Here is a 27041-nt window from a genome sequence, read left to right on the forward strand (position 1 = left end):
TCACACACTACTTCAATCATGCCCTCCATGATACCTTAGGCAAGATATTTTTCCAGGCAAATGCAGCTCGGGTAGTGACAAAATGTATCTTGAGCAGTCTCCACCAGTCCTACAGAGAGGAAGGAGCTCTCTCGGCAGATTGGGATACCTTGAGAAGACACAAGGATCACTCTGAGACTGAAAATGATGAGCACTAAGTTCACCACTTGACAAACTATGGCAAATGGCAGCAGACATAACCAGCCAAATGACCTTGGGGTGTTGGAAGGCATCTCTGAATGCTGCACTAGGGTCTAAAACTTTTTAGCAGAACACCTGGAGTTTTCTATTTAACCAGATGGCAAACGATGCCAAACAGGTAAGTTACTAAAACCTCAAATCTTGAACAGCCTTTTTCCCAGGCAAGAAAGTTGAGACTAGTTGGATCCTGCTATCTGTCCGCTGCAACTGAGCTGCCTTGACATGACATGCATTCTGCCAGAGTGTACTTTGCTGACAGTTTGATGTATTGACAGTCCAACTACTAATGCATAGGCCTTATCAACTTACAAAGAGGGAGGGGGACCTTTTCCCTGTTACTTGATGTTCGTCACTTAACACTAGTAAATGACACATCGACCTACCTCAGAGTACTTGCAATGCTAACAATACTGCGCACACCTTGAGTGCAAGAATATGCACATGAAATTGTCTATAGTTCAAACTCCCAATGCAACTAGGTCCTCCGGTTGTGCATCCCACCCTCAGTGCATCCAAAATAAAAGAATCTCTGCAAGGTGGGAGTTCCATGGAACTCCCATACTGAGTTCCTGTCATCCATTGCCTCTTCAGGCTGTCCTTAACCTGGTTGTGGGGCACAGAATGTGACACAACACTGAAATGAGTGTACATGGACCCACCAGTGAAACATGAACTTTCCCCAAGACTACAAGTGACAAACCTTAACTTGACAAATTCCAGCCAGTGGTTCCTGTCTGGACAGGAACTATCCTTTGACCCTAAAAACTTACTGACCATGGAGTTTACAAGAAAAATTACTAATAATCAGCATACCCAAGCACTTAATCTGCAGCTTCGGACCATGCAAATAGACAAGAAGCCAATCCCAATCCTGTAACAACCACATCTTTGGATGCCAAGATCTGCCAAAAAATCAAGTGTATTTTTCAAGAAAGCCCAGCCAGAAAGCTGAACACCCATGTGAACATCTGGAGGCTCTCGGCAGACCAAATCACAGAGCTTTGAATTAGTATTGGGAGTCCTGCAGGATAGGTATCTGAAAATAACCATCCTTCAGGTCTGCATAACTCATTAAGTTACCCTCTCTTATGAAGTTAGTACTACATACTGTGGAGTTCCCTCCTAAACAAAGTCTATTCTAGAAATTTGTTTAAAGGAGGGAGATCAATGACCAGTCTCCATTTTCCCCAGCCCAGAAGAAGCAACTGTTAAAGCCAGGAGAGCCATCATCTAAAACTTGCAAGGCTTGATATTCAAAACATGGACCTAAACCTCAGCTAATTGGACCCAAGATAAGGGAAATCAGCTGGTTGGAGACATGGTAGGGCAGCAGTCCTTGAAAGATAATATGAACTCATCTGTTAATACAGAGACTACCCTGAAGGATAGAATAAATTAGAATGACTCAAGTTCCCTGACAGGCAAGACTTAACTTAGTGATCCTTATTTTTTCATAGCAAAGTTTGATGATGCAACATACAACGTATGTACCCAATACCAGTACATGTACATGCCCTAAAGAGTTTAAGTTTACACATTCCTAATGTATCTCCAACTACAGTCATTCCCATAAAAATAAAAATAAATATCAGAATAATTAAAATCTTACTCTCTCTATTGCATTACCACTGATTAGAACTAACATAGTTTATGGTAACACAGCTCAGTACTTAAAGATGCTTCTAAGGTCAACAGTACATACCATAACATGAGGTAGTATCTTTTCTTGTCTTAAGCACTATACAAGAAATGGGATAATGAATTTCACGAGACCCAAAGTGTTAGGAACGTTTAATGCTTCAGGTTGTATGATGACTCCTCAATCTCGATCTCTCTTTTCTGATAAAAATGAGGACTAAGTGGTCAAGTGCATATCTTGTGACAGTCATGAGAATAGACAATGAGGATTAACAGCACTTGTGGGCCTGTTAAATTTCAGTCACTTTCAGAATGCTTCTGCCTAGACAAATGACACCCCTTACTTGATGCACAACAAGATTGACAAAACCCATAAACCTTAATTCCCTTGACTCAGTTATTGGATGTTTTAGGAAAACTCCCCACAGACAGAACTTTTATGCCCTACTGAATAAATTCCTGTTTGTTTCTACAAACTGGCTTGAAGGAGGGAAATAGATGACCATTTGCATTCTTATATTACCTCCCCAACCAGGAAGAAGCAACTGTACAAGCCAGGAGAGAGGTTATCTAAGACCTGCAAGGCTTGTTTTTCTAGAATGCTAACTTGGCTAACAGGGCCTGAGGTAAGGGAAATCAATTGATTGAAGACTTGGGGTAGGGCAGCAATCCTCACAGGATAAGGTTCACTGTAATGCACTAGCAGAAACTGTCCCTGTCTCCCTGTCTCTTGGCTGCTGTTTATTTAAGCCAAAGTGGATGAGTTAACTTGTAGGACTCAAGCCCCAGAAAGACAGGAGGTAGGTGATTAAACTTTTTATGTGAGTATGAACTAAAAGTTTAAAGTTAAAACATTGAAGACTAAGTGTAAAGTAGGTATGTCCTAAAATTGATAATGAACCCGAGGCGATGCAAATCATGCCAGCTACAACAGAATTTTGCACAAAAAGCTGAACATGTTCTCTAAACCCAACAAATTCATGAGAATCTCCAACTGCCAGTCATTCTCGTTAATGAAAATCAATATGTATTATATGAAAGCAATTACATTCCCTGAATTGTCCACTACATAAAACATTCTCTTATACACTTAAGGTATAAAAGACAGTCTCTCTCCTAGTCTTAGGCAATAAGAGGATCAAGGCTACTGAAATTCATGAAATCAAAAGTGTGAAACAATTTTTAAAATTCCAAGTTGTATGATGACCCATTAACAATTACAGACACCACCTTACTCAAGAACACTCAACTTCCAAACATTCAGAGGTACAAACAAATGGGATTGCAAATTAAAATTATGCTCAGAGTGCTCCCCTTTGCCACCCTAAGTTCAAATTTTATTTTGCACACCTATTCTGTACACACAGTAGTACTTTATGTACAGTGTACGTATTGTGTTTTAGTATTAAAAAAATTAAAAATTTTTGAAAGTAAATTGTATTTTTCCTAACTATGCAAACCTGAGGTCCCTTACTTTCGGCAAAGCTGAAAAATGGCTGTTAAACTCTTGAACAAGGTAGTTAGGGAGTAACTACCGTCTGGTAGGCGGGAGTACTTGCTCGGATGTAAACATTCCAGTTTGCATTTCGGCCTACGTTTCAGATTGAGGGGTTGCATGAGGTGGGTATAAATGTAATGCAAAGGACCCCAGGTTTGTATAGTTAGGAAAAATACAATTTACTTTCAAAAACTGAGATTTACTCCTACATGATAAACGAACCATTGGTCCTATATATTAGGAAGACTCACTGGTTGGAAGGAGGAATCTGAGTGAATCTCTTGAACTGACTAGAGTTCGCCACACCTAGGCTACTCCTGGTTGAAAGAGTGAGGAGGAGTACCATGCCTCTAACATATTGATTAGAATGTAGGAAAAATCATGTCAGACCTCTGGATCTTTTCGAATGAATGAAGAAACGTGACTCATTTGAAAAAAGGCTAGGAAGAATCTCTAAAAGTTGGAATCAGCATGTAAAGAAAAAACCCTAAAGGGTTTGTCTTATCAGCAGGGTCCTCTTCCTGCCCTTGCTAGAGGATGGAGCAGGACTGCTTCTATGATTCTAGGAAAAAAGATGTGTAAGCTTACAGCATCAGACGGCAGTTCAAGCAAATGTCAGTTCGTGTCCCCCACTCCCTCCCTGAAGGAAGAGAAGCAGGAGAACGAGGAAGGAGAAGGAAGAGAGACCAGTCACTCTCATAACCCCTCTAGTTTCCAGAATTGTACACCTTAGGAAAGATGCAACTTGACCTCTTATAGGAGCTATATAAGAACACAACTTGTTGAGTATTCACCACGGGTCCAAGGAAAAAGGGTTCCAATTACTTGTGAGCATGACCGAAGGAAGATAGACATAAATTTGGTCAGATAAGACCACATCTTTGCTTGGTTCCAGCCTGACAGATACTTCCAGAATGCAAGGAATGGACCAAACCCTTGGCTTCGAGAGTTCTCAGTCGGAGTGTACAGGTGGTGTTAACAGCAGTTGTAAGTAAGCCCCTCCAATCATTTCATGAAGTCAGAAAGAAAGATGTATACTAGACAATTCTCCCTTGGGCACGAAGTACTAGCGAAAAAAGCCATCCATATTCAGAATAGAAATGTTGAGTCTTCTTCAGAAAGCACCTCAGCACCCAACAGGTCAAAGCAGCGATTGATCTGGGTCACCGACTGCAAGGTTCAAGAGTGAGGGGATCATGCGAACATTAGACGCCAGATGGTTCTGAGTTTGCAACAACATCCGAGACAGAGTCGAGTAACTCATCCCCATCAATGAAAAACGTCTATCCTCTTTGCCAGTGCCGGAGCAAGACAATGGATGGACTTGAGAGTCAGATCTATGTCTTGGTGACTCTCGTAAGGGCGTGTGCAGGGCATGAGACAGAAACCTTAACAAGAGTCACATGCCATTCAAGGGCCTGACAGCCCTGTGAGGGCTAGGCTGATCGAAACTTCTCAATGGTAGCTAAATCTTGACTGAGGAGAAAAGACTACTTTCAGATAAGGACTAGGCCAACGTGGAACTTGGTCTTTCAACTGAATCAGAGAGAAGCAACTCCTGACAAAGAAGACAGAGGTTGTAACCTGCTGAAAAGCAGCTCTGACCTGAGAGAAAATCCTTTCAATGATACCAACCTGTGAAGACGGCTCTAATCCCTATAGTACTGTAGTTGCCGCTCAGTGAGAAAACCTATGCTTGCAAGTGAAGCTGGATAATCTCCAGTCATGAAGGCAAAGGGGCTGTACTGCTTGACAGACTGCTTCAAGTGCCGCAGACACAGAAGGTTGTGTCTGGGAAGAAAACTCTGTGCTTCAGAAGCACAGCTAACAGGATGGGCAAAAGGTGAGGTCCTCCAGCATTAATCCTAAAATTCAGTGTGTGCACTGTCTGAGTACCACCTCACAAATTGGACAAATACAGAGAGGAGTCAACGACATAAAGGTTGTCCCACAATGTCAGAATGCATCACCATAGTGGTCCATGGGTTTGGTACAAAGGAGCATAAGAAACTTTAAGATTTCTATTGTGATAGTGAGCATGCAAGATGAGCAACCTCTCTGTGAAGGTCTGAGGGAAGGGAGCACTCTGCCCCAATCACTTGAAGCCAGATGCTAATAAGCTTGTCTACCAAACTATTTCATGCCTGAAATGTATCTGGCTCACAGCTCCATCGAGTAGTACCTAAAATGTCAAACAAAGAACCAAGAGGAAAAAGAGACCCTCCTGTTTGTTGACAAATGCCACCACTGCTGTCTTATTGTTCAACAACAAGACCACCAAGTGTCCCAGAAAACTTATCCTGAAACTCTCTGAGGGCCTAAAACGCTGCCTCGAGTTCCAAGATGTTGATGAGAAGGTATTATTGTCTCAGTTGCACACCTCAAAGACCAAGCCGTAACGTGTGCACCCATTCCTTGGTCGGTGCATCTCAGAATGGAAGCATGACCCAGGGAGAATATGCAGGCATAATTAGAGGTTCCTGTTGATTGTACATTAGCCCAAAACCTTCATCATCCCCAAGAGTGGAAGGACAAAGGACTAGAAGTAGATCTCCTTTGTTCTTGCTGAAAAGAACAAAGGCAAATCTGCCCCTGAGGGAACAGGTTCTGCAGCGACAACAGGAGACCAAAGCCAACAGGAAATAGTCGAGCTAGTTGCTCCCATAGCTGGGAACACAGAAGAGGAGATGGAATGGAGATTTGATGAAAGGTGGCTGAGACACAGAAGGGGGTAGGTACTTCTCCAAGGTATATCCACTACCAGGTCTCGGTTATGTCACCGTCATGCTGTCAAATGATTCGACAGGTATCCTTTCACCAGAGCAGTGGCAGAAGGAGATCACCGAAGAGGTTATTAAGACCCAAGGGCCTTGGCCATTTCCCAAAGGAAAAGGCAGACTGGCACGTACAGCCTCCATAATGCAGAGTCCGCTTCAGGAATGATAGCATCCGAGAAGCAAAGCCTTAAAAGGGTGAAGGATCACAGATCCCATTAGGAGACTGCCTGGAAGAACACCAAAGCAATGTTCTCAGGACAGCTGTCTCACGTTGCGAGAGGGAAACATCCTTCGTGGTAAGAACAGACCTAAAAAACCCCAGTCCAGGCAAACCAGAGCCAGGGCAACCTGTTAGTCGGCAAAAGACCCTCGAGCAAAAAAAGCACTACTGTCGAGGCAGAAGAGGGGGAAGGCGCTCCCAATGGTGTCACTGCGTCCCAGGCTTTAGATAGCTACATTCAGCTTACATTCAACACTAATAACAATATCCTATTTTGAATATTAAGGTGTAATTCGCTTACAGTAAATTATTAAAACACTTTTCAGTTGCAAATGTACATTCAGATATCCTTTTATTTACCAAAAACTTACACATACCATAACTATCTAAAGCCCGGGACGTAGTGTTACCATGCGCAAACACCACAGGCAGGTGGACAGATGGAAAAAAAAAAGAGTTTAGGTACATGAGCTACATTGTGACCGATCCTAATGTACTTTTTTATAATCCGATGTTGGCTTATGGATTAGCCTACAAACTTAGGTATAAGTAGTATTGTCGTGCTATGCAATATCCAAAGAATACAATGTCAACTCAAGAATAGTATTGTGGTGCTGCTATGCAATATCCAAAGATTACAAATTACAATGCCAACCCAAGCACAGACTTGATGGCGTTACAGGGAGAGAATGTTCCGTTTTCTTTCATGTTTACGTTTCGATGGGGAATTTACTTATAATTGGATCACATTTCATCTGTCTTTGGCATTACCCCTATTATAAAAGGAATCATACTAACCTGATCTACCCTTAATATGTGAGTTAGTAGGTTCGGTGAAAGAAAATCCACTTTTTACCAAAAGTTCCCCTATACTAACATTGTGCATACACAATAGCATTCCAGGATCGCCAGCATACAATAACATATTAACTCTGAGGTTAATTATAGTCGACCATTAGAAAAAAAAAGGTAATTTATTAATAAGCAACCAAAATACTATAAGAAAAGTCAATAGATATCTCTCCCTGTGGTTTACTCCACCCAAAAACCCCCATTTCAAAGGGTCCCCGGTAAAGATGAGAAGTTAATAATAACTGACCGACAATTAAACAACACCTTCGTCTGCAACACTAAAAATATAATAATAAAAATACATTTCGAAGGTCATAATCCGTGCGAGTTACCCTGTAGTTTTACCTGGAATGGAGATATATATAACCTGCGAGCAAGAAGAGCACACGTCAGACAACACTAGTACTTAGTATTAAATAAACAAACGTAAGCATTTCATTTTTTTGAACTCCCGGCAAAATCTAACTTATTTACAATGTTATATGTCTTTTCCTTCAGTCTAAAAATCATTTCCCATAAACGTACCTGTCATGTTAATCACAATCACTTTCTACGTGTATTTAAAACTATATTAAATAACTTTAAGTAACCTTATCTAAATGGAAACGAAAATCTGTCACTCTGTTGTCGTCTGCATTCGACGCGTTAACCAAGACATCGCTTGATCGGCATATGCTGCTTTATGACTAGGCGCAAACAACCATTCTTTGATGGCTCTTCATTCAAGCCATTATCACCATCATATATATGATATATATATATATATGATATATATATATATATATATATATATATATACATATATATATATATATATATAGTTGTAGGAAGCCCACTAAAATTTGGAAAAAAATTTAGTTTTTTATTTAAGCTTTCGGAGAGTACATTCTCTCCCTCTTTCAGAAAGAGAAGTAAAAGTTACATAAACTGAAAACAACGGTCAAGGTAAAAGAAATAACATACAAGCATATGGTTGTATCAGAATAACTGCCCTACGGTGGTTTGCCAATCTTTTTTAACAACTTAGCTACACTAACTACATGCTTTGTCATATTTGAATTACAGAAAAGGTCCAGTTTAAAATTACTCTTATATATATTCATAGCGTCAACATTTTGGATTAAAATGTATTCTAATAGTTTGCTTTTTTCAGTGTTATTAACAACCTTTATGTTTTTCATTTTGTCTAGGTTAACCATATGATTTTTACTTTGTCTATGTTGAAACAGGGCGTTATTTTCATCACCTTTCCTTAATGAGTCACGATGTTGTCTTTTTCTTCTGTCAAAATCAATCGTTTCACCTATATATGTTTTATTACACTCTTGACAGGGAATTTCGTAAATGCGTTCATGTGTTTTGTCTACAATTTTTAACAAATAATGTTAAAAATGTAGACAAAACACAAGAACGCATTTACGAAATTCCCTGTCAAGAGTGTAATAAAACATATATAGGTGAAACGATTGATTTTGACAGAAGAAAAATACAACATCGTGACTCATTAAGGAAAGGTGATGAAAATAACGCCCTGTTTCAACATAGACAAAGTAAAAATCATATGGTTAACCTAGACAAAATGAAAAACATAAAGGTTGTTAATAACACTGAAAAAAGAAAACTTTTAGAATACATTTTAATCCAAAATGTTGACGCTATGAATATATATAAGAGTAATTTTAAACTGGACCTTTTCTGTAATGCAATTATGACAAAGCATGTAGTTAGTGTAGCTAAGTTGTTAAACAAGACTGGCAAACCACCGTAGGGCAGTTATTCTGATACAACCATATGCTTGTATGTTATTTCTTTTACCTTGGCCGTTGTTTTCAGTTTATGTAACTTTACTTCTCTTTCTGAAAGAGGGAGAAAATGTACTCTCCGAAAGCTTAAATAAAAATCTTTAAATTTTTTCCAAATTTTAGTGGGCTTCCTACAACATATTAGAACACGGATACAGTGTTTAACTTTGCAATAATATTTGATATATATATATACTATATATATATATATATATATATATATATATATATATATATATATATATATATATATGCAAATGACCGAGAATATAGGTCAATGAATCATGTAATATAAGAAAATAATATATCTGACCACAATCAACCCTTAAATGGTTTGGAAACTTTTTTTCCATACTTCGTGTGCCAAAACCGATCATCTTGTGTGTCAAAACTTCCACATTTCCACGTTTCGCAACAATGAATTTCACTCCAAAGAATTAAATATCTGAAGAAGACGGCCTCTTCTTTATCAATCTATTTTTTGGGCTTAACTAATTAATATTTTCAATGCTAATTCTTCGACGATATTAATTCAAAGTTTTTTCATGCAAAACTTTACGAGTAATTGATATGAATCTTGTGACATCTTGTAACCTCTAGAGGCCGGGTCACCTCCAGAGGGAAGCCTGGCCTACTACTTTTGCAAATCATTAACCAGAATTATATATTTATGACATTTCTGCGGAAATTTCACAGCTGTAAGTCCATAATATTTTGTAATTTACTAACTTAGTTGTTCACGACCTTGGGAAAGAGCTTACGATAGAAAAATACTCAAAACATATAAAAAGTTTTCTTCAATTTGAGTAAGAAAGTGTCATAAACTATCGTAATTCTAAACGTTTTTAGCTATCATAAAAATAATCAAAAACACCCAAAATCAACATAAATTAATCAATAATAAACAAATGTGTGTTAAACCAATTTTTAAGCAACTGTGCATAGGTCTAAAAAGTACAAATATTATTCAGGTTAAACTGACATAACGTTTAAATAACTCATAAACCTGAAATAGAAATAAAAGCATTGCCAGCATACTGATATATGATTATAAATATTATAACAAAATCTGAAACTGAAACGTGTTGAAAATTAAACATAAACAAAAGTCACATTTTTGAGTGATTTTGAAACGTTTCTTCAAACGTCAAAGTGCACTTTACCACAAGCAGACTAAAGCAAGTTGCAAGCGTTGCATATTATGTGCTCCATATTAACCGGCAGCCCTAAAGCACTAAATCTACGATGAATTAAAACTATATTATTTATTATTATGGATATTTTCGAAGGTCGAGCCTCGACATCTGTTGAAAATTGTTATGCCATAGACCAATTTTTAATAAATAAACTTAATAGCATAACAAACATTTGCAAACAATTTCTGCTTAAACTCTAAGACGCACCATTCAATTTAGTCACATTCTAATAAATAAAAAAAGTGGCTAGTCTAGTATGCTATACATTCTAAAAAACAAAATATACTATTCTAGTTTGCTAATTGTGAGCAAAAGTCATTCTAACCATCTCCCATAAACTACCTTTAGGTATAGTCACATCACCGCTTCTGAAGGCGCGGAGGTCTGTCTAACGTTCTCTGGAAGTTCAGAATCGAAGTTAAAAGAAGGCATTTTATTATGAAATTACGAGGAATAAAGACAGAAGTAAATACAGATACGTAAATAACAGACAAGGAGAATAAATGTACATAGACTTAAAATGAAATGAGTAGATGGGTAATTTAGAATTGCACACGTGGAGGTCGGTCTATCGTGCTCTGGAAGTTCAGAATCGAAGTTAAAAGAAGTTTTTTGATGAAATGAAGAGAAAATGAGAAGAAATGAAGAGAAAATGAGAAGTTTATACATGGAATTAAGAGGCATGATAAAGAAGTATATACAGAATTTGGGTAAAAGCAAAAGAAGGGCATACTGAGGATCAAGAAACAAGAAAAGGGGGAAAATTGTCAGTTTGGGTCCAAGTAGGAAAAATTCGTTCCAGTAGGGAAGGAGAAGAAAAAAGGCATACGTTGCAATATTAGAGACATACTGTATATATATATATATATATATATATATATATATATATATATATATATATATATATATATACATAGTATTTATTTGCTTTAGGCCTCGTTCTTATATCTGATTCTTGCAGAATGGAAACAGATACATATATGACATTAGGCTCAATGATGAAATATTAGTTTCAGTCACACACAAATCAGATGTTAGCGGACAAAAAACAGTTAAAAGAAAGTATAGTGTACAGTATTGGCAATTATGAATTGATTATCAGAAAATTACTAGTGATATTTAACGAACAGTAATCATCCATATTTAGATTGCTCATAATTAATATTATGACCAGAGAATTCCTACCGGAACCCAATGTGAACGCCTTATGAAGTTGTAGTAGTTTTGCAAAGAATTGTCAATATTTCTAACACAAAACTCAGTAGAGAGAATAACACAAACAGGCAAATGTCAAAATGTACCTAGCTTGCATCCAAAACTCCCTGATTTACATAGATGCAAAACTTATGCCTTACATTAGCAGGTGTGTAAACAACTGTTTAAACCAACATTCAATAAGCCTAATACCACTAAGCTAATCAAAGAGATTCTAGCTCCATAGTAAAAGTTTATATTCAGCATTCTGGCTCAATGACGTCATTTCCTGTATGTGTACAAACGACGATAACTATTGCCAATTTCTTGTGCAATTCAAAGAATATACACATCTTGTTTGTGCTCCCAATGCAAAGAATTCATAAAAATAATCCTAAAGAAAATGAGCTAATTAGCAGCCTTCTGACTGTCGATGACGTCATTTCCTGTATTTGTACGAAAGACAACAGACGCTCTTGCCAGATTCTTGTGCAATTCAAGAGAATATAAATATAAATACATTTTTTGTTTGCTGGCAGTGCAGTGTAAAGAATTTAAAGCTCAACAACCTGCTCCTGACTTGAATTAAAATGTCTATTACCGTGACAAGAAAATTCTAGTAATTATTTTTTAATATTATGATGTCCACGTCTACCCAGTACACGAGGTAGTCTTATTATGAAAAGAAATACTCCCAATATTTTAAAAAGTATGTATGAAAACTGTGAAAACGGATATTAACACTGGAAAAACAACCTTAGACTTATAATTATAAATACTCTCTATTCCAAGACGTTATGACATTCTGATGTCTGAAGGAAATATCATAAAAATATCAATTTTTAAGCCATTTTGGAATCACAAAAACTTTATATTTATCTATTAATTCATTACTTTTCTATTTATTTCTCTAGGAATACCTGCCAACGTCAGCCTAATCGACTACCCATATTTCTGGGCCGATAACAGCCTCTGATTTATTTTTTATCCATCAGGCGTCATTAAAAAAACAAAACAAAAAAAGTTCGGTGACGTTCGCTGGAAGTTCTATTGTATTATTCTTCATCTATTTTGTTTTACTTCATATTTTATTATCGAATGGAAGTTTTTTTTATTATTTCTTATCAAGTTTTTTTTCTATTTTGTCGATGACTATGATGTATTAACAATTTTAATTATTTATTAAATAATTTCCTTTAATTGACCCCCCCCCAATTGTTTTAAATTATTTATTATTTATCTTTTAATAACCATAAATAAGACCCGACTTCTTGGCCGCACCCACCCCCCCCCCCACCCTCCACACAACCCAACCCTTTCCTATGGCGGGTCACTGACCTCGTAATTTTGTTTTCTTATCCTGGGGGGGGGGGGGGGGGGGGGGGGTTACCCTGCCCCAAAAAGACTTACTAGTTTATTTATAAAAAACGTTAAAAAACTGTTTATTCGCCAAAAAACAGACTTGATTTATTTGCAAAAACGTCTCGAGACGGTAGACGGAATTTTCACATCTAAACTGAAGAGCATCGGAAGATTGTTGGTTCTCCTCTCTTGCAAGAAGAAGAAAAAGAAGAAGAGGAGGAGGAGGAGGAGGAGGAAGGAAACACGGTTTATAATTTGGCTCATCCGTCTTTCCCCGTTTCCTGAATATTGTGAGAGTAATCGAAGGAATGCAATAATAAAACGAATTTCCAGAGCGGAAGGTTATATGAGAGAGAGAGAGAGAGAGAGAGAGAGAGAGAGAGAGAGAGAGAGAGAGAGATTCCAGCATTGGTGGCTGGACTATTCCCACAAGCGAACGGTCGAGAAGATTTCATGTTTTCCCCAAAATTGAATTTATTTTTAATTTTTATGCAATATAATTTTACCCTTCCATTGTAAGGCTATGCAAATATTAATAAGGAATTTGACTTACTATTTTTACATGTAAAAACACATAGTAACTGACAATGCCCACTTCTGAGTCAGGGAGACCCCTGGAATACCCCAGTGAGCCTGTGTAAATCTTAAGGTCATTTAATTTCATGAAAAATTATATTATTCCGACCTTATACCAACACTCGATACCCAGTTGTGACCCAGAGAGGCCCCAGAAATGAAAAATGACAAGTTCTGCTTCTTCTGACCAACAGCGAAAAAGTTGAAGACGTGAGAAGGAAAACAGCACAACTGGACAACAAGTTGAAAACATGTAATCGACAACGTCACAACAACAGACAAAAATAACAATGAAAATAGCAAAAAACATTATTTTACTTATTGAAGAAAACCCAGAAGAGACGAAAAAAAAGAGCCAAATGTAGAAATATCTACAGACTGGTCCCCTGACAACATGAAGATATATTTAGCTCCTTTTTTTAGAAGACTCTCGATTTATTGGTTGCGGTTCCAATAACCTTATTTCGGGCATATCGGTTCATTTTCATTAGATGATATAAATTTATGTCTTTGATCTTAATCCCTGGCTTGACTGTCTTGTAATGTATACTTAGTATTTTCATGGGGAATTTGAGCAGAATTTAAAAAGCAATATCAATGTAATTCTATTTTCCATATCAAAGATGTATTTTTATATATTCATCAATTTTTTATTCTCAAAGTAAATTAATTAAAGCGAAATACATTTTACATTTTATATACGAGCTTATTAATCAGAGAATTAATAGGTGAAAATGTTCTACAAAATAAAAAAATATGTAACATTCTAATATCAAGGAGAGTAAATATGCAAAAGAAGGGGTTTCTACAAAGTCTACAGCGATGTAAGACTGTTGTATACTTTTCTGTCATATATGAATATATATATATATATATATATATATATATATATATATATATATATATATATATATATATATATATATATATATATATATATATAATTGCAACAAACATCTACCACTCGCATTACATATCCATCTATACTCTTATAATTCTATCAGAAACTTTAAAAAAAATCGTAGTGAATGAAACGTAAATACAAACGAATTAAAACGGGAAATAATACAAAAATTAAAGAAAGAATCGAAAGTGTAAACACAAATCTACTGACACTTATTCCCAGGGTGTTTCAAACCTTTGGTCGAGTCGAAGTCAGCGCCGGAAGCTCGAACGTCTTGACGAGTTCTGAAGAATCATATTCATTCGTCAGAATATTGATTTTTAAATTGCTTTTCAATAAAGAGTGGAATTCCTATATATAATCTCTAGTCGTAAGCAATTCTGCGTCTAATATCATGGAACAAAAAAAGCTTTTCAATTTGTTCCTTCATCAAAATCGGCTTTACATTTTTTGTTCCTTTACCAAAAATGGCTTTTCATTTTGTTCCCTTAACAAAATTGGTTTTACATTTTGTTCCCTTTAAAAACAATGACTTTACATTTTGTTCACTTATCAAATTTGCTTTTCAATTTGTTCACTTATCAAATATTGCTTTTCATTTTGTTCCCTTATAAGAAAAATAGCTTTACATTTTATTCCCTTATCAAAAATGACCTTTAATTTTCTTCCCTTAAATGAAATGGCTTTTCATTTTGCTCCCTTATAAAAAATGGCTTTTCATTTTGCTCCCTTATAAAAAATGGCTTTTCATTTTGCTCCCTTATAAAAAATGGCTTTTCATTTTGTTCCCTTACAAAAAATGGCTTTTCATTTTGCTCCCTTATAAAAAATGGCTTTTATTTTGATTTTTCCCCCCCTTATTTTTAAAAAAAATTTTAAAAAAAAACATTTTTCGCTTTAAAACCACCCAAAAATAGCTTTTCATTTTGTTCCTTCATCAAAAACAGCTTTAGAATTTGTTCTCTTATAAAAAATGGCTTTACATTTTTTTCCTTATCAAAAATGGCTTTACATTTTTTTCCTTATCAAATATTTCTTTTCATTTTGTTCCCTTATTAAAAAATGACTTTACATTTTGTTCCTTTATCAAAAATGGCTTTTCAGTTTCTTCCCTTACATAAAATGGCTTTACATTTTGTTCCCTTGTCAAAAATGGCTTTTCATTTTCTTCCCTTATATAAAAGGGATTTTAATTTTTTCCTTATCAAAAATGCTTCGCATTTTGTTCACTTATCAAATATTGCTTTTCATTTTGTTCCCTTATAAAACATGACTTTACATTTTGTTCCTTTATCAAAAGTGACTTTTCATTTTCTTCCCTTATATAAAATAGCTTTTCATTTTGTTCCTTCATCAAAAAGGGCTTTAGATTTTGTTCCCTCAAAAAAATAACTTCATTTCGTACCCTTAACTAAATTGGTTTTTCATTTTGTTCCTTATAAAAAATGGCTTTACATTTTGTTCCCTTAACAAAAATGATTTTACATTCTGTTCCCTTATAAAAATGGCTTTTCCTTTTGTTCCCCTATCGAAAATAGCTTTACACATTTTCCTTATCAGAAATGGTTTTAGATTTTGTTCCCTTATAAAAAATGTCTTTTCATTTTGTTCCACCATCGTGGGAATCGACCCAACTGCTTTGTTTTTATTATATAAACAGACACTGCCAGTTTGTAGGTATATGTAGATGTACACAATACACTTACATATTAGGTTAACAACAGACTTACACATTCACACAATATGCTAAATTCACCAGCTACTTCTTAGGAGACTTGAATTTCAGGTCAGTGGTGCCCTTCGTGGGCTTGTTCTACATGGATAGGGTTCATGTTCTGAATGATAATAGTAATAATCATTATGTTAATATACACACAGACTTACGTGTGCGGGTGTGTGTATACACAATACACATACACAACAATTTATAAACAAGCTTACACGTTAATTAACGCATTATGCTAATCTCACCACATACTGAAAGTTTGAATTTCAAGTCAATGACCTGTGGGGGGGGGGGGGGGGGGGGGGGGGGGGGGGTGGGGGGGGGGGGGGGGGGTGTTCCATATGAATAGGGTTCAGGTTCTTAATTAATATCAATAATTTGTTAATAACAAATTCACATTGATACATTACACATAAACCTTACTAGGTACATTACATTTGAAATGTTGAGATAAGCAAAGGTTACATAACATATGTACATTACAAAATCAGTTGTCATACTGTAATAGAAAAACAAATTATGATATGTCTGTAGGTAATCCCTGTTCCTGAATAAATAAATAATGTTAAATGAATGAAATAAATGAATTAATTATTAATTAACTTATTTGACTTACCGATGCCATGGATGTTGTGTCATATTCGTAGGTGCTTGCTGTGGATTTTTACGTTGACACTATCTGTCGCTCTGTCGACGCTGTGGTGTGAAAAAAAGAGAAGAGGAATATTAGCAGACTGGAGGAGCTGCATACACTCTTCATACATGAAAACGGTAAATATGTGAATATATACATCATGTGATAGTGTATTAATACGTTTGAGAGCATATATATATATATATATATATATATATATATATATATATATATATATATATATATATATACATATATATATATATATATATATATATATATATATATATATATGCATGTATTTTTTTCATATAATCAATTTCATATATTATTTACCTGGAACATTCAGGTTTAAGAGTACCTTGACTGTTCCTGGTTAAAAATATATAAAAAATTGATTTTATGAACTAAAATATATATATATATATATATATATATATATATATATATATATAACATTATTATATATATATATATATATAGTGTGTGTATATATATATATATATATATATATTGTGTGTGAGTGTTTTCAGATTAATTAATTTTATATCTTTTTTACCCGGGACCGTCAAGGTATATGAGATATGAAACTTACTAATTGGAAACCGCAAAACTATTAATATCTTTGTATTAAAAAGAATTTAGTTAAATAAGTGGATACACTGATAACGTTACTCAGAAATGAAATAAAAAAAATATGACAGTAAATATCCATCATTCTTATATAATCAACATCTACCGGTTAACCAACGAAGCAGGCGCCCGTGCTGGTATTAGGGCCTACTAAATCTACACAAAAAATAAATGAATAAATAAATAATAATGACAAAAAAAAGTCTGGTCAACCATAACGACTTTAAAATGGCCACAAAAACGCAGGAATAAAAAAAACTATCCATTATCTTTAGGTAACACATACAGATTGCCCTGCGAGGCAAAAGCTTGTGCTGGCATAAGGCCCAAGTCAATTTACAACAAAAACAAAGAAATCAAGTCCTCCATAGTGTCTTTAAATTGGCCAAAGACAAGGTAGAAATAAAATAAATAAAAAGTATTGGCAAAGAAAATACCAGTAATCTTTTGATTGTAAACACATACAGACTACCCTACGAAGCAAGAGCCTTTGCAATAAAAACAAAAAGTCAGGTCATATATTAAGTCTTTAAATTGGCCAAAGACAACTCAAAAATAAAGAAGTAGAAAGTTATATAAAAGTTAAATAAAATGACAAAAAAAATCTCCATTATTCTCAGATTCTATTTCTGGCGGCCTAATTGCGGGTAAGTACTTCTACTTCCTCACTCTCTCCTTCTTCCTCCCCCTTTCCTCCTCCATCTCCTCCTCCTCCTCCTCCTTCCCCTCCTCCACTTTATTTTTGGGGCGCCCTGTTTTCAGGCACCCCATTCCGAAGTTGATGTGGGTTCACCTTTATTAGTTTGTTAAAGGTTATCCAGTTTTAGGGAATAGCTTTTTCTTCTGTGTTTTACTGGTTTGGAATAAACGTCTTTGATATATGATAAATTTCATTACAGTTCTATTTTCTGGGTAATTTATTTAATAGTATATAAAAAATAAATGTATTATTATTATTATTATTATTCAAATTGGAAATAAGCATCTTTAATGCATAATAAATTTTAATGCACTTTTTGCTTGCAGGAAATTTATTGAATAATATAAGCATATTATTATTATTACTAGCAAACATATGTATACATAAATTATGTTTCACGGGCAGAACCGGCTCCGTTTCAGGGAGTCCCTTCTCACTCCCACCCCCTTTGGAGGGGGGGAAAGGGGAGGTAGGATGAGACCCTATTTTAGATCATTTTATGGGTCCCCACTATAACCCTGCCAAGTTTCATGCCCATTGGACCAGCCGTTTAACCGTGATTGAATGACAGACGGATGGACAGACATTACGCCCATGATAGTAAGATAATTTACTGAATAACATGATTCAGCAAAATAATAATAATAATAATAATAATAATAATAATAATAACAATAATATTATTATTATTATTATTATTATTATTATTATTATTATTATTATTATTATTATATTACCTATTCACATAAGAGAAATGTGACAAAAACTTGAAACATTAAAACAGAAATTAATAAACAAATAAACTCGTAGACAGCAGCATACAGAAAACGGGAACTCCTCAAAGAAAACGGACAACTAAAACAAAAGACTTTTAAAAAGTAGGTATTTTTCTTCTTTCCAGAATCTCCTCCTCGTCCTCCTATTCCTCCTCACCTCTGAGATCTGGAAGGAGGTCCTTTCTTGAAGAGTCCTTTGAGCTTCCCCTTGACCGAATCCTTCTCCACGTCCGTAGGAATGTCACTGCCCGATCCTCCAACGCCCACGCCCATGGCCTGAGAGGGACGCGACATAGGGGGAGAGAAGTTAAAGGATTTTATTTGGCGTTTTCATTAATTTTTCATAAATGTGTTTAGGGTACCTTCAGTAATTTTTAAGAAAAGTGTTAAGAGAATTTTTAGTTATTGTCAAGAAATGTGTTTTGGAATCCGTAATGCTTAAGAAATGGGGAGAAGTATTTTTTGGGATATTTATGTGGAATTTTCTGTAATGCTTAAAATATGTGGAAAAAATTTGTTTCATGTTTATATTGAATATTGAATAATTTTTAGGAAATATGGAAAAGCAATTTTTTTGTGGCATTTGCTTGGAATTTACAGTAATTTTAAGAAATGTGGAAGATATCTTCCGTGACATTTATTTGGAATTTTCAGTATTTCATAAGAAATTTGTTTGAAAAATTTCCAGAAATTTTTAAGAAATGTGATTACGATTTCTTGAGAAAATGTGATTGTAAACCTAAGGAGAAATAATTCATAGAACCAACTTTATGTCTCAGGAACTTAATTTATAGTACAGAATTTGCCACAAAATACAGTAAATGTATTTTATAAATGTATAAATAAAATGGCATAAAAATTTAATTTTTCACAAATAATGGTAATACTTATATAACTGTATCTAAGACAGTTTTATAGATGGCATTCAATACATTGATAAATAATGTAAAAATGCTAAAACATTTTGTTGATCATTGATTAAAACGTACAGAATTTAGAGCCAGACAATTTAGCCTTCGCTAAATGTATACCTCAACGTCATATACACGTCATACCTATGCATTTCATATTCATGTCAAATACACATCATATACACGTCATATACATTTCATGTAATAAACACGTCATATACTTGTCATATACATCTCATATACATGTCACATACACAACATATACATGTCTCACACATGTCATATGCACTTCATATACTACATGCTATGTAAACATCTTATGCATGCCATATACACATCACATAAATGACACTTCCTATACACGTCATATACATGTCATATAGACATCATAACAAGTCATATAAACATCACATACAAGTCATATACACGTCACTATGCATCATACACATGTCATTTACCTGCTGTATGCATATCACACACATGTCATATACATGTCAAATACATGTATATCACCTTTAAATTGATGTCTCTGACCTGAGACGCCTTTCATTGATCTTCCCTCCCCTTCCCCCTTCTTCTTCTCTCCCTATTTTTAACCTTCAGTCCCCCCAGCCCCTTAACGATGGGGGGGAAAAACTTTCTTCCGGTTCCCGACTCTTCGATGGACCTGGACTTGCCGAATTTCGACATGACCCCCTTCAGGCCCTTCTTCTTCTTCTCGCCCGCTATGGAATCGAGGTCGCTCGTCTGTGAACCCGTGGAGATTCTGTGGAGGGTGGGGGGGAGAGAGAGAAAGTATGAGAGGGAGTGTAGGGATTTCAGTTTGCGAGAGGAAAAGGAGTTTTTAAGTTTCTTGTTTTTGGTTAACCTTTTTTTTTCTTCTTTTTGAATTCAAGAAAATGAAGGTAATGTTATGGATACAGGAATATTATTTATTTTTTTGAATTGATTGAATTATATATATATATATATATATAATATATATATATATAGTAAACTATATAATATACAATACATATATAACATATATACGATACATGTAATTATTATATATATATATAATATATAAACTATATATATATATATATAATCATTTATGCTAATATATGTAGATATGTATGGTATAAGGAATATATTATATATATATATATAATTATATTATATATAGATATATAATATATATATAATATTATATACATATGTATGTATATATATAGATAAATAGATATATGTGTGAGTGTATAACTGAATCACAAACATCAGAAACGTGGTGAATATATAAATAAAAACAAAATCCATGAAAGAAAGTGAAACAAAGGAGGCCTTTCCACTTCTCGTCTCTTAGTAAAGGACAAGAAGTCGAAAGGTCTCGCAATGGTAGCTACTCCATTATTTCACTTTTCTTCGTGGATTGTCTTTACACAAACACACGCACACACACACACACACACACACACACACACATATATATATATATTATATATATATAATATATATATATATATATATTTGTAACAAATATATACTGTTCTCATTTCTCTGGCCTCTTAACACAGGGACCAGATTGCAATCCATTAAGGGAGGGTGAACCATACACGATGGTAGCGAACTCATCATTTATTTTAAGAAAAGGGTCTGGCCTGATAAAAGCATGAGATTAGTCACGGGGTTTAATAGGCGTACTAGTTATCCCTTTAGATACCTTTGCCCCAAAAACTATATTCCTGTGATCTCCTTTCTACTGATCTTAATTGTCTTTTCAGGACTGTCGGCACTGCTTCCTTAATCCCTCACCACTTCCGGGGCCTCAAGGCCCACAGGTGAATAGCATCCGTTCGAAAGACGGAGAGCAGAAGTCGCCCCTAACTCAGTACTGACTCAGCTATCGTCCAAGCAACACCCTGCCTACTAGATTCTAATTTCAGGCCTGTATCCAGAGGTTTTTTTATGTTGGGGTGGAGGCTTCTTTTCCCAGAACTAGACCTTTCTTTATAAATGTCATTGCATATATAGGTATATACAAGATGAAATACTTGAAAATGCTATTTATGTTAAATTAAGAAGAAAAATTGGGTATGCGGTCTATGCCCTTCTAGCCAATTAGTTATTTGAAGTATTGACTTTAACAGAATTTTACTTATAATGTTGAAAGTTTGCACTGAAATTAAAAAATATTTCTTCAGTTCTGGATTTCCAGAAATTTACGACCCCCTGTCCAGGCCAACCCCCCTAGTTACAGGCCTGAATTTCCGGGCCGTAGCCTTTTATTCTAGCACAGCCACACTAGCTATAAGGTCACAAGCAACCTGGCCTCCAAGTCGCTCTAAATTGATAATGGAAGGCATATCGGATCAAGTTCACTTGCAGTAGTGCACGCTGCAATATTGGCTTGCCCGATAAGTCTGAAATTAGCTATTTAAGTGCCAGAGTCTGTTTCTCTCACTTAATCTCTTGTTCCCTTTTCAAGATTCATCTACCAAAATAAAATTCCTTGTTTACAGCCAGGATTTATTCCACTTGTTTGAACTGTGTGAAATGAAGTAATTTAATGTAAATATTGGCTTACCTGGCGACCTTCCCTTTGTTTTAAATGGAATCAAAGGGTAAGTTTCCTCTTTTGTTACATTTTCCTAACTATTTGGTTCTGGGTAAGTGGCCCATAAGGCAACCTCTAAATTGATATTCATTACATTTAGCCAAAGAGCATCAAATATGTAGCAATATATATATATATAATATATATATATATAATATATATATATATATATATATAAATATATATTTTATATGTAATATGTGTGTATGTTACTCGTTTGAAACACTCACCAGCCCAGCAAGAGAAATACTGACAAATACTCACCGGTCTAAGGACACGTCTCGATCGTACTTCGCCCGGCGCATGTCATCTGTCATGGTGGAATCTATGCTTGTCGTGCTGCCCGCGTCCGTCGACACCCAGATCTTGCCCTGCGGGAGAAGTGTAGAATAGAACCAGTGGCTGAGTATAATTACCAAGAGGTGTAGGAAGTTATTAAGGGGCACACAACAGAACCGGGGGTTGAATAGACTTATTATCCATAACAACAACAGAACAGCTGGTTAAGTATAGTTCTTAACAGGCGTGGAATAGAACCAGTGGTTGACTATATTTACTAAGAGGCCTATAATAGGACCAGTGGTTAGTTAATAAGAAGTTTAAAATAGAACCAAGTGGTAAAATACAGTTATGAGGTGTAGGATAGAACCAGTGCTGTGCATGAATTGTTATTACGAGGTCTTTTAGAATAGTTACCAAATTAAAAGTTAAATACATTTATTAACAAAAGTTGTAGGATAGAGCACCAAGTGATTAAATACAGTTGTTTTTTAATACAGTTATTAACATGGTTGGGAATTGAAATAAGGTTAGTAAGAGGTTTAAAATATAGCCAGTCGTTGATTATATCTATCACGTGGTGTAGGATAACAACCAGTGGTTGACTGTAGTTACTGAGGGATGTAGAATAGAACCTGTGGGAGATATTCTAAATATCTAATATCTTTATAAAAAAAAAAAAGCACCATTCACGTCTCCCTATGATCTAGAAATTACAAAAATGTTTTAGGAATGGTAGCGGAATATATATAATATATATATATATAGTATATATTATATATATATATATATATATATATAATATTATATATATATAGATATATATACTATATATATTGTATAATATTAATATATTTTTTATATATAATATATATATATATATATATAATATATATTATGTCTATATTACTATCCTATATATAATATATATTATATATATTAGATATATATATGTGTGTATTATATATATATTATATATATATAATATATATATATCTAATATATATATAATATATATATCATACATATGATATACATAGACATATATATATATATAATCATATATATATATATATATATATATATATACATATTAAAGTATATATATAGATATATACATATATACACATATATATATATGAGAGAGAGAGAGAGAGAGAGAGAGAGAGAGAGGGGCCTTATTTTTACAATACTTCCTTACTCATGAAACAACGCATCAAAACCCCGTCTGGACCATTTGCTTTCACAAAGAGAGAGAGAGGGAGAGAGACTTCCTCGCATTTCGAGAGGACAAGTAAAACAAAAGAAAGGAAGTGGGCGCCTCACATTTCGTATGAAGTCCATTAAGAAAAATTCTTAAGCTCTATGAAATATTCCACGACTTTATGTACTTATGACTTATGTCTTTATAATTTTATACTTTCTGAAAGTTTCACTCGATTTTGCCATCATTATGCTTTATAAATTGATGATGCATTGACAAATAGGCGAAAGGATCTGAATAATAATAATAATAATAATAATTAATAATAATAATAATAATAATAATAATAATAATAATAATAATTTAGACTAGACAGAATTATCAAGTTTTCAGATATATTATGATCAAATACGAACCTTTCTTGTTCGTAAATCTTGGTGTATCGTTAAAAATATACTAAAATTACTTAGAAAATATACTTAAAAATCCTTTAAAATACAATTTAAATACGAGGAATACACACAGGAAAAGTTTCTTATTTTATCAATAATAATAATAATATAATAATAATATATGAAGGTAGGAGACCCTCTCTCAAACATGTTTTGTTAAAGATGAATGGCAGCATCAGTGGAATTGATTTTATATATTGTCTTTTCAATTCTTCTTATTATTCTCTTCTCATCAGGGCTGATATTTGCTAATAGCTGGCCCGATGTTCATATCTCGGTGAAAGAAATGTTTTTCTAAAAAATAATAAATTTATTGATATGATAACAAAAGTGGTTAACAAATCTTAGTCTAAGGGCGTAACGGAATTCCAACGTTTCCAACCGTATCATCGGTTCATTTTCAAGGAAAGGTGAGCTTGAACTGATTGCCATGGGTGTTGTTGTTGTTGGAGATTAAGCCAGCCTTGTGCTGGCACGGGCTCTTGCTCCTAGAGCAGCCCGTAACTGGAATATCTGTAAAGATACAAAAAACAGTGCTTTGGCGGTTAGTTTTGGAAAGGAAATAGGGTGACAGGCAGGATTGCAACCCCTTTGAACCTTACGGTACCCATCAGTAGGAGAGAAAGTTTATAGCAGTGAGACTCAGCCTAGCTGAAGAGTGCTGAGTAGGAGGAAGGAAGCGAGTTTTAGTTTGAGGGAAAGAAGGCGTTACCTATAAACATTTTAGGCGCAATATATATACATGTGTAGCATCTGAAAATATTGCAATATATATCAAACCAACATTAAGCAAGTATTATAGTATATATACTGTTCATGACATACTCACACTTATACATATGCTCCCAAAGATGTTTTTTTATGACTCCCCATTGCAACCAGTGGGAAGTAGAGGGTTTGTGCTTTGTGTGGCTTTCATTGTTTTTTGTTTACAAGACACTAGGAGATTCCCATGTGTCTATGGAGAAATGCCGTGTGATTCATCCTTTTACCTGGGAGGTGGGTGAGACATTAGGAGATTCCCATATGTCCCTATGTTATTTAAGATGTGTCTGTGATCTGTGCCGGTGTCAGCTCTATTTCAGTTAGTTTTTGATCTGTAAGATTGTGTCCCTCTGGGCAGTCTAGTAGGTAGTGTTCGAGGGGCTGGATTGCCTCTCGGTCACAGTACTGACATAACCTGCCCTCATTTCCTATCATTTGCCAGGTGCAGAGGTATCCTAGCCTTAATCTGTGTGTGATGACTGAGAGTTTTCTAGTGGTTTGTTTTGTGATGTCATGCGGCGTTAGATTTTGTGACATCCACATACCACTTGACGTCCTTGACTCTTGTAGGTAGTGACGTCGTACTTCACTCTCTTTCTTGGAGTTTGGCATAGCTTTTTGCCATTTCCTTTAGGTGTGTTTATGGATTGGTTGCACTTTTTAAATGCTTACTGTACTGCAGCTGAGGGCACTTTTGGCAAGGAAGTCAGCTTCATCATTTCCCTGGATTCCCACATGGCTGGGTATCCAGTTTAGTGTGACTCTCCTGCCAGCAGCTTGATGTGAATTGGCCAATGATTTTATGGCTGTTATCAGTGTCACATTTTCTTTTGGATTGGTCGCTTTGATAGCGAGTATTGCTCCTTTGGAGTCAATATGCACTGTTGTGTGTCCTTCTTTTAAATTGAATTTTCTAAGCTTTTTGAGAGAAAAAAAAAATTGCCATTAGTTGCTGCTTGTAGTATGGGAGGCATTGTTGGATAGCCTCCAGCTTCCTTTGAAGTCTTGGGCAGCCACTGCTGCTTGCAGTTGCTGGAGCTTCTGTGTCAACTGAGCCATCAGTGTAATATATGTTTTTCAGCTGCTGTGTTCCCGATTGCTTCTTCTGCTGCAGTTTTCATTTGTGCTGCTGTGCACAGTGCTTTGTTTGCCGGTAGTATTGTGAAGTTATACCGGATTGGGTCTTCGACCCAGGAGGTGGTTTTTGGTATCCCCTCAGGTGGGACATCCTTTGTTATGTGTTTGAAATGGGGTCGTTCGAATGGGTCGTTCGACGGTATTTTATTGTGTCCCAGGTGCTCTGTCTGATGGCGCTGCATTTTCATTGGCTGAACAGAGGATTAAGTCCCTGAGTCAAGACGGCTTGACTCAGGGACTTAATCCTCTGTTCAGCCAATGAAAATGCAGCGCCCATCAGACAGAGCACCTGGGACACAATAAATACCGCCGAAGCGACCCCCATTTTCAATCAGTTCAAAGCTCACCTTTCCTTGAAAATGAACCGATGATACGGTTGGAAACGTTGGAATTTAATCCGTTACGCCCTTAGACTAAGATTTGTTAACCACTTTTGTTATCATATCAATAAATTATTATTTTTAGAAAACATTTCTTTCACCGAGATATGAACATCGGCCAGCTATTAGCAAATATCAGCCCTGATGAGAAGAGAATAATAAGAAGAATTGAAAAGACAATATATAAAATCAATTCCACTGATGCTGCCATCATCTTTAACAAATAATAATAATAATAATAATAATAATATAATAATAATAATATTTTCAAACAAAAACTAAGAAATGGGAATCTGATTAATTCTTTATATAACTCTCTCTCTCTCTCTCTCTCTCTCTCTCTCTCTCTCTCTCTCTCTCTCTCTCTCTCTCTCTCTCTCTCTCCAAGGCCACCCTACAAAAAAAGAAAAAGAAAAGAAAACGAGTGAATGAAAGCGTGCCATGGAATATTCCATAATTCCAGCTCGACTCCATTCCTGTAGGAGTGCGGATGACAGGAATATCGATATGCGAAGATTCCCAATTTGCGTCTCACGCAAGGCACTCTTGTTTAGACTTCCATATATCAGAAACACGTCGAATAAGAACT

At 35.2% G+C, this 27041-nt stretch overlaps 1 protein-coding gene across 1 annotated transcript in view; it reads right to left on the bottom strand.

Annotated features, from left to right (window-relative positions):
- Positions 1–6340: 6340 nt before the first annotated feature.
- Positions 6341–27041, bottom strand: part of LOC135202599 (trichohyalin-like) — a 201827-nt gene continuing 181126 nt past the window's right edge. Inside the window, exons 40-43 of the mRNA XM_064232112.1 lie at positions 22500–22606; positions 20237–20405; positions 18886–19004; positions 6341–6380 (exon numbers count right to left, since the gene is read on the bottom strand). Of these exons, the coding sequence (XP_064088182.1) occupies positions 6341–6380; positions 18886–19004; positions 20237–20405; positions 22500–22606 (435 nt within the window). The remainder of the gene's footprint in view (positions 6381–18885; positions 19005–20236; positions 20406–22499; positions 22607–27041) is intronic.

Source organism: Macrobrachium nipponense, chromosome 24 (assembly GCF_015104395.2).
Source record: "Macrobrachium nipponense isolate FS-2020 chromosome 24, ASM1510439v2, whole genome shotgun sequence".
NCBI lineage: Eukaryota > Metazoa > Arthropoda > Malacostraca > Decapoda > Palaemonidae > Macrobrachium > Macrobrachium nipponense.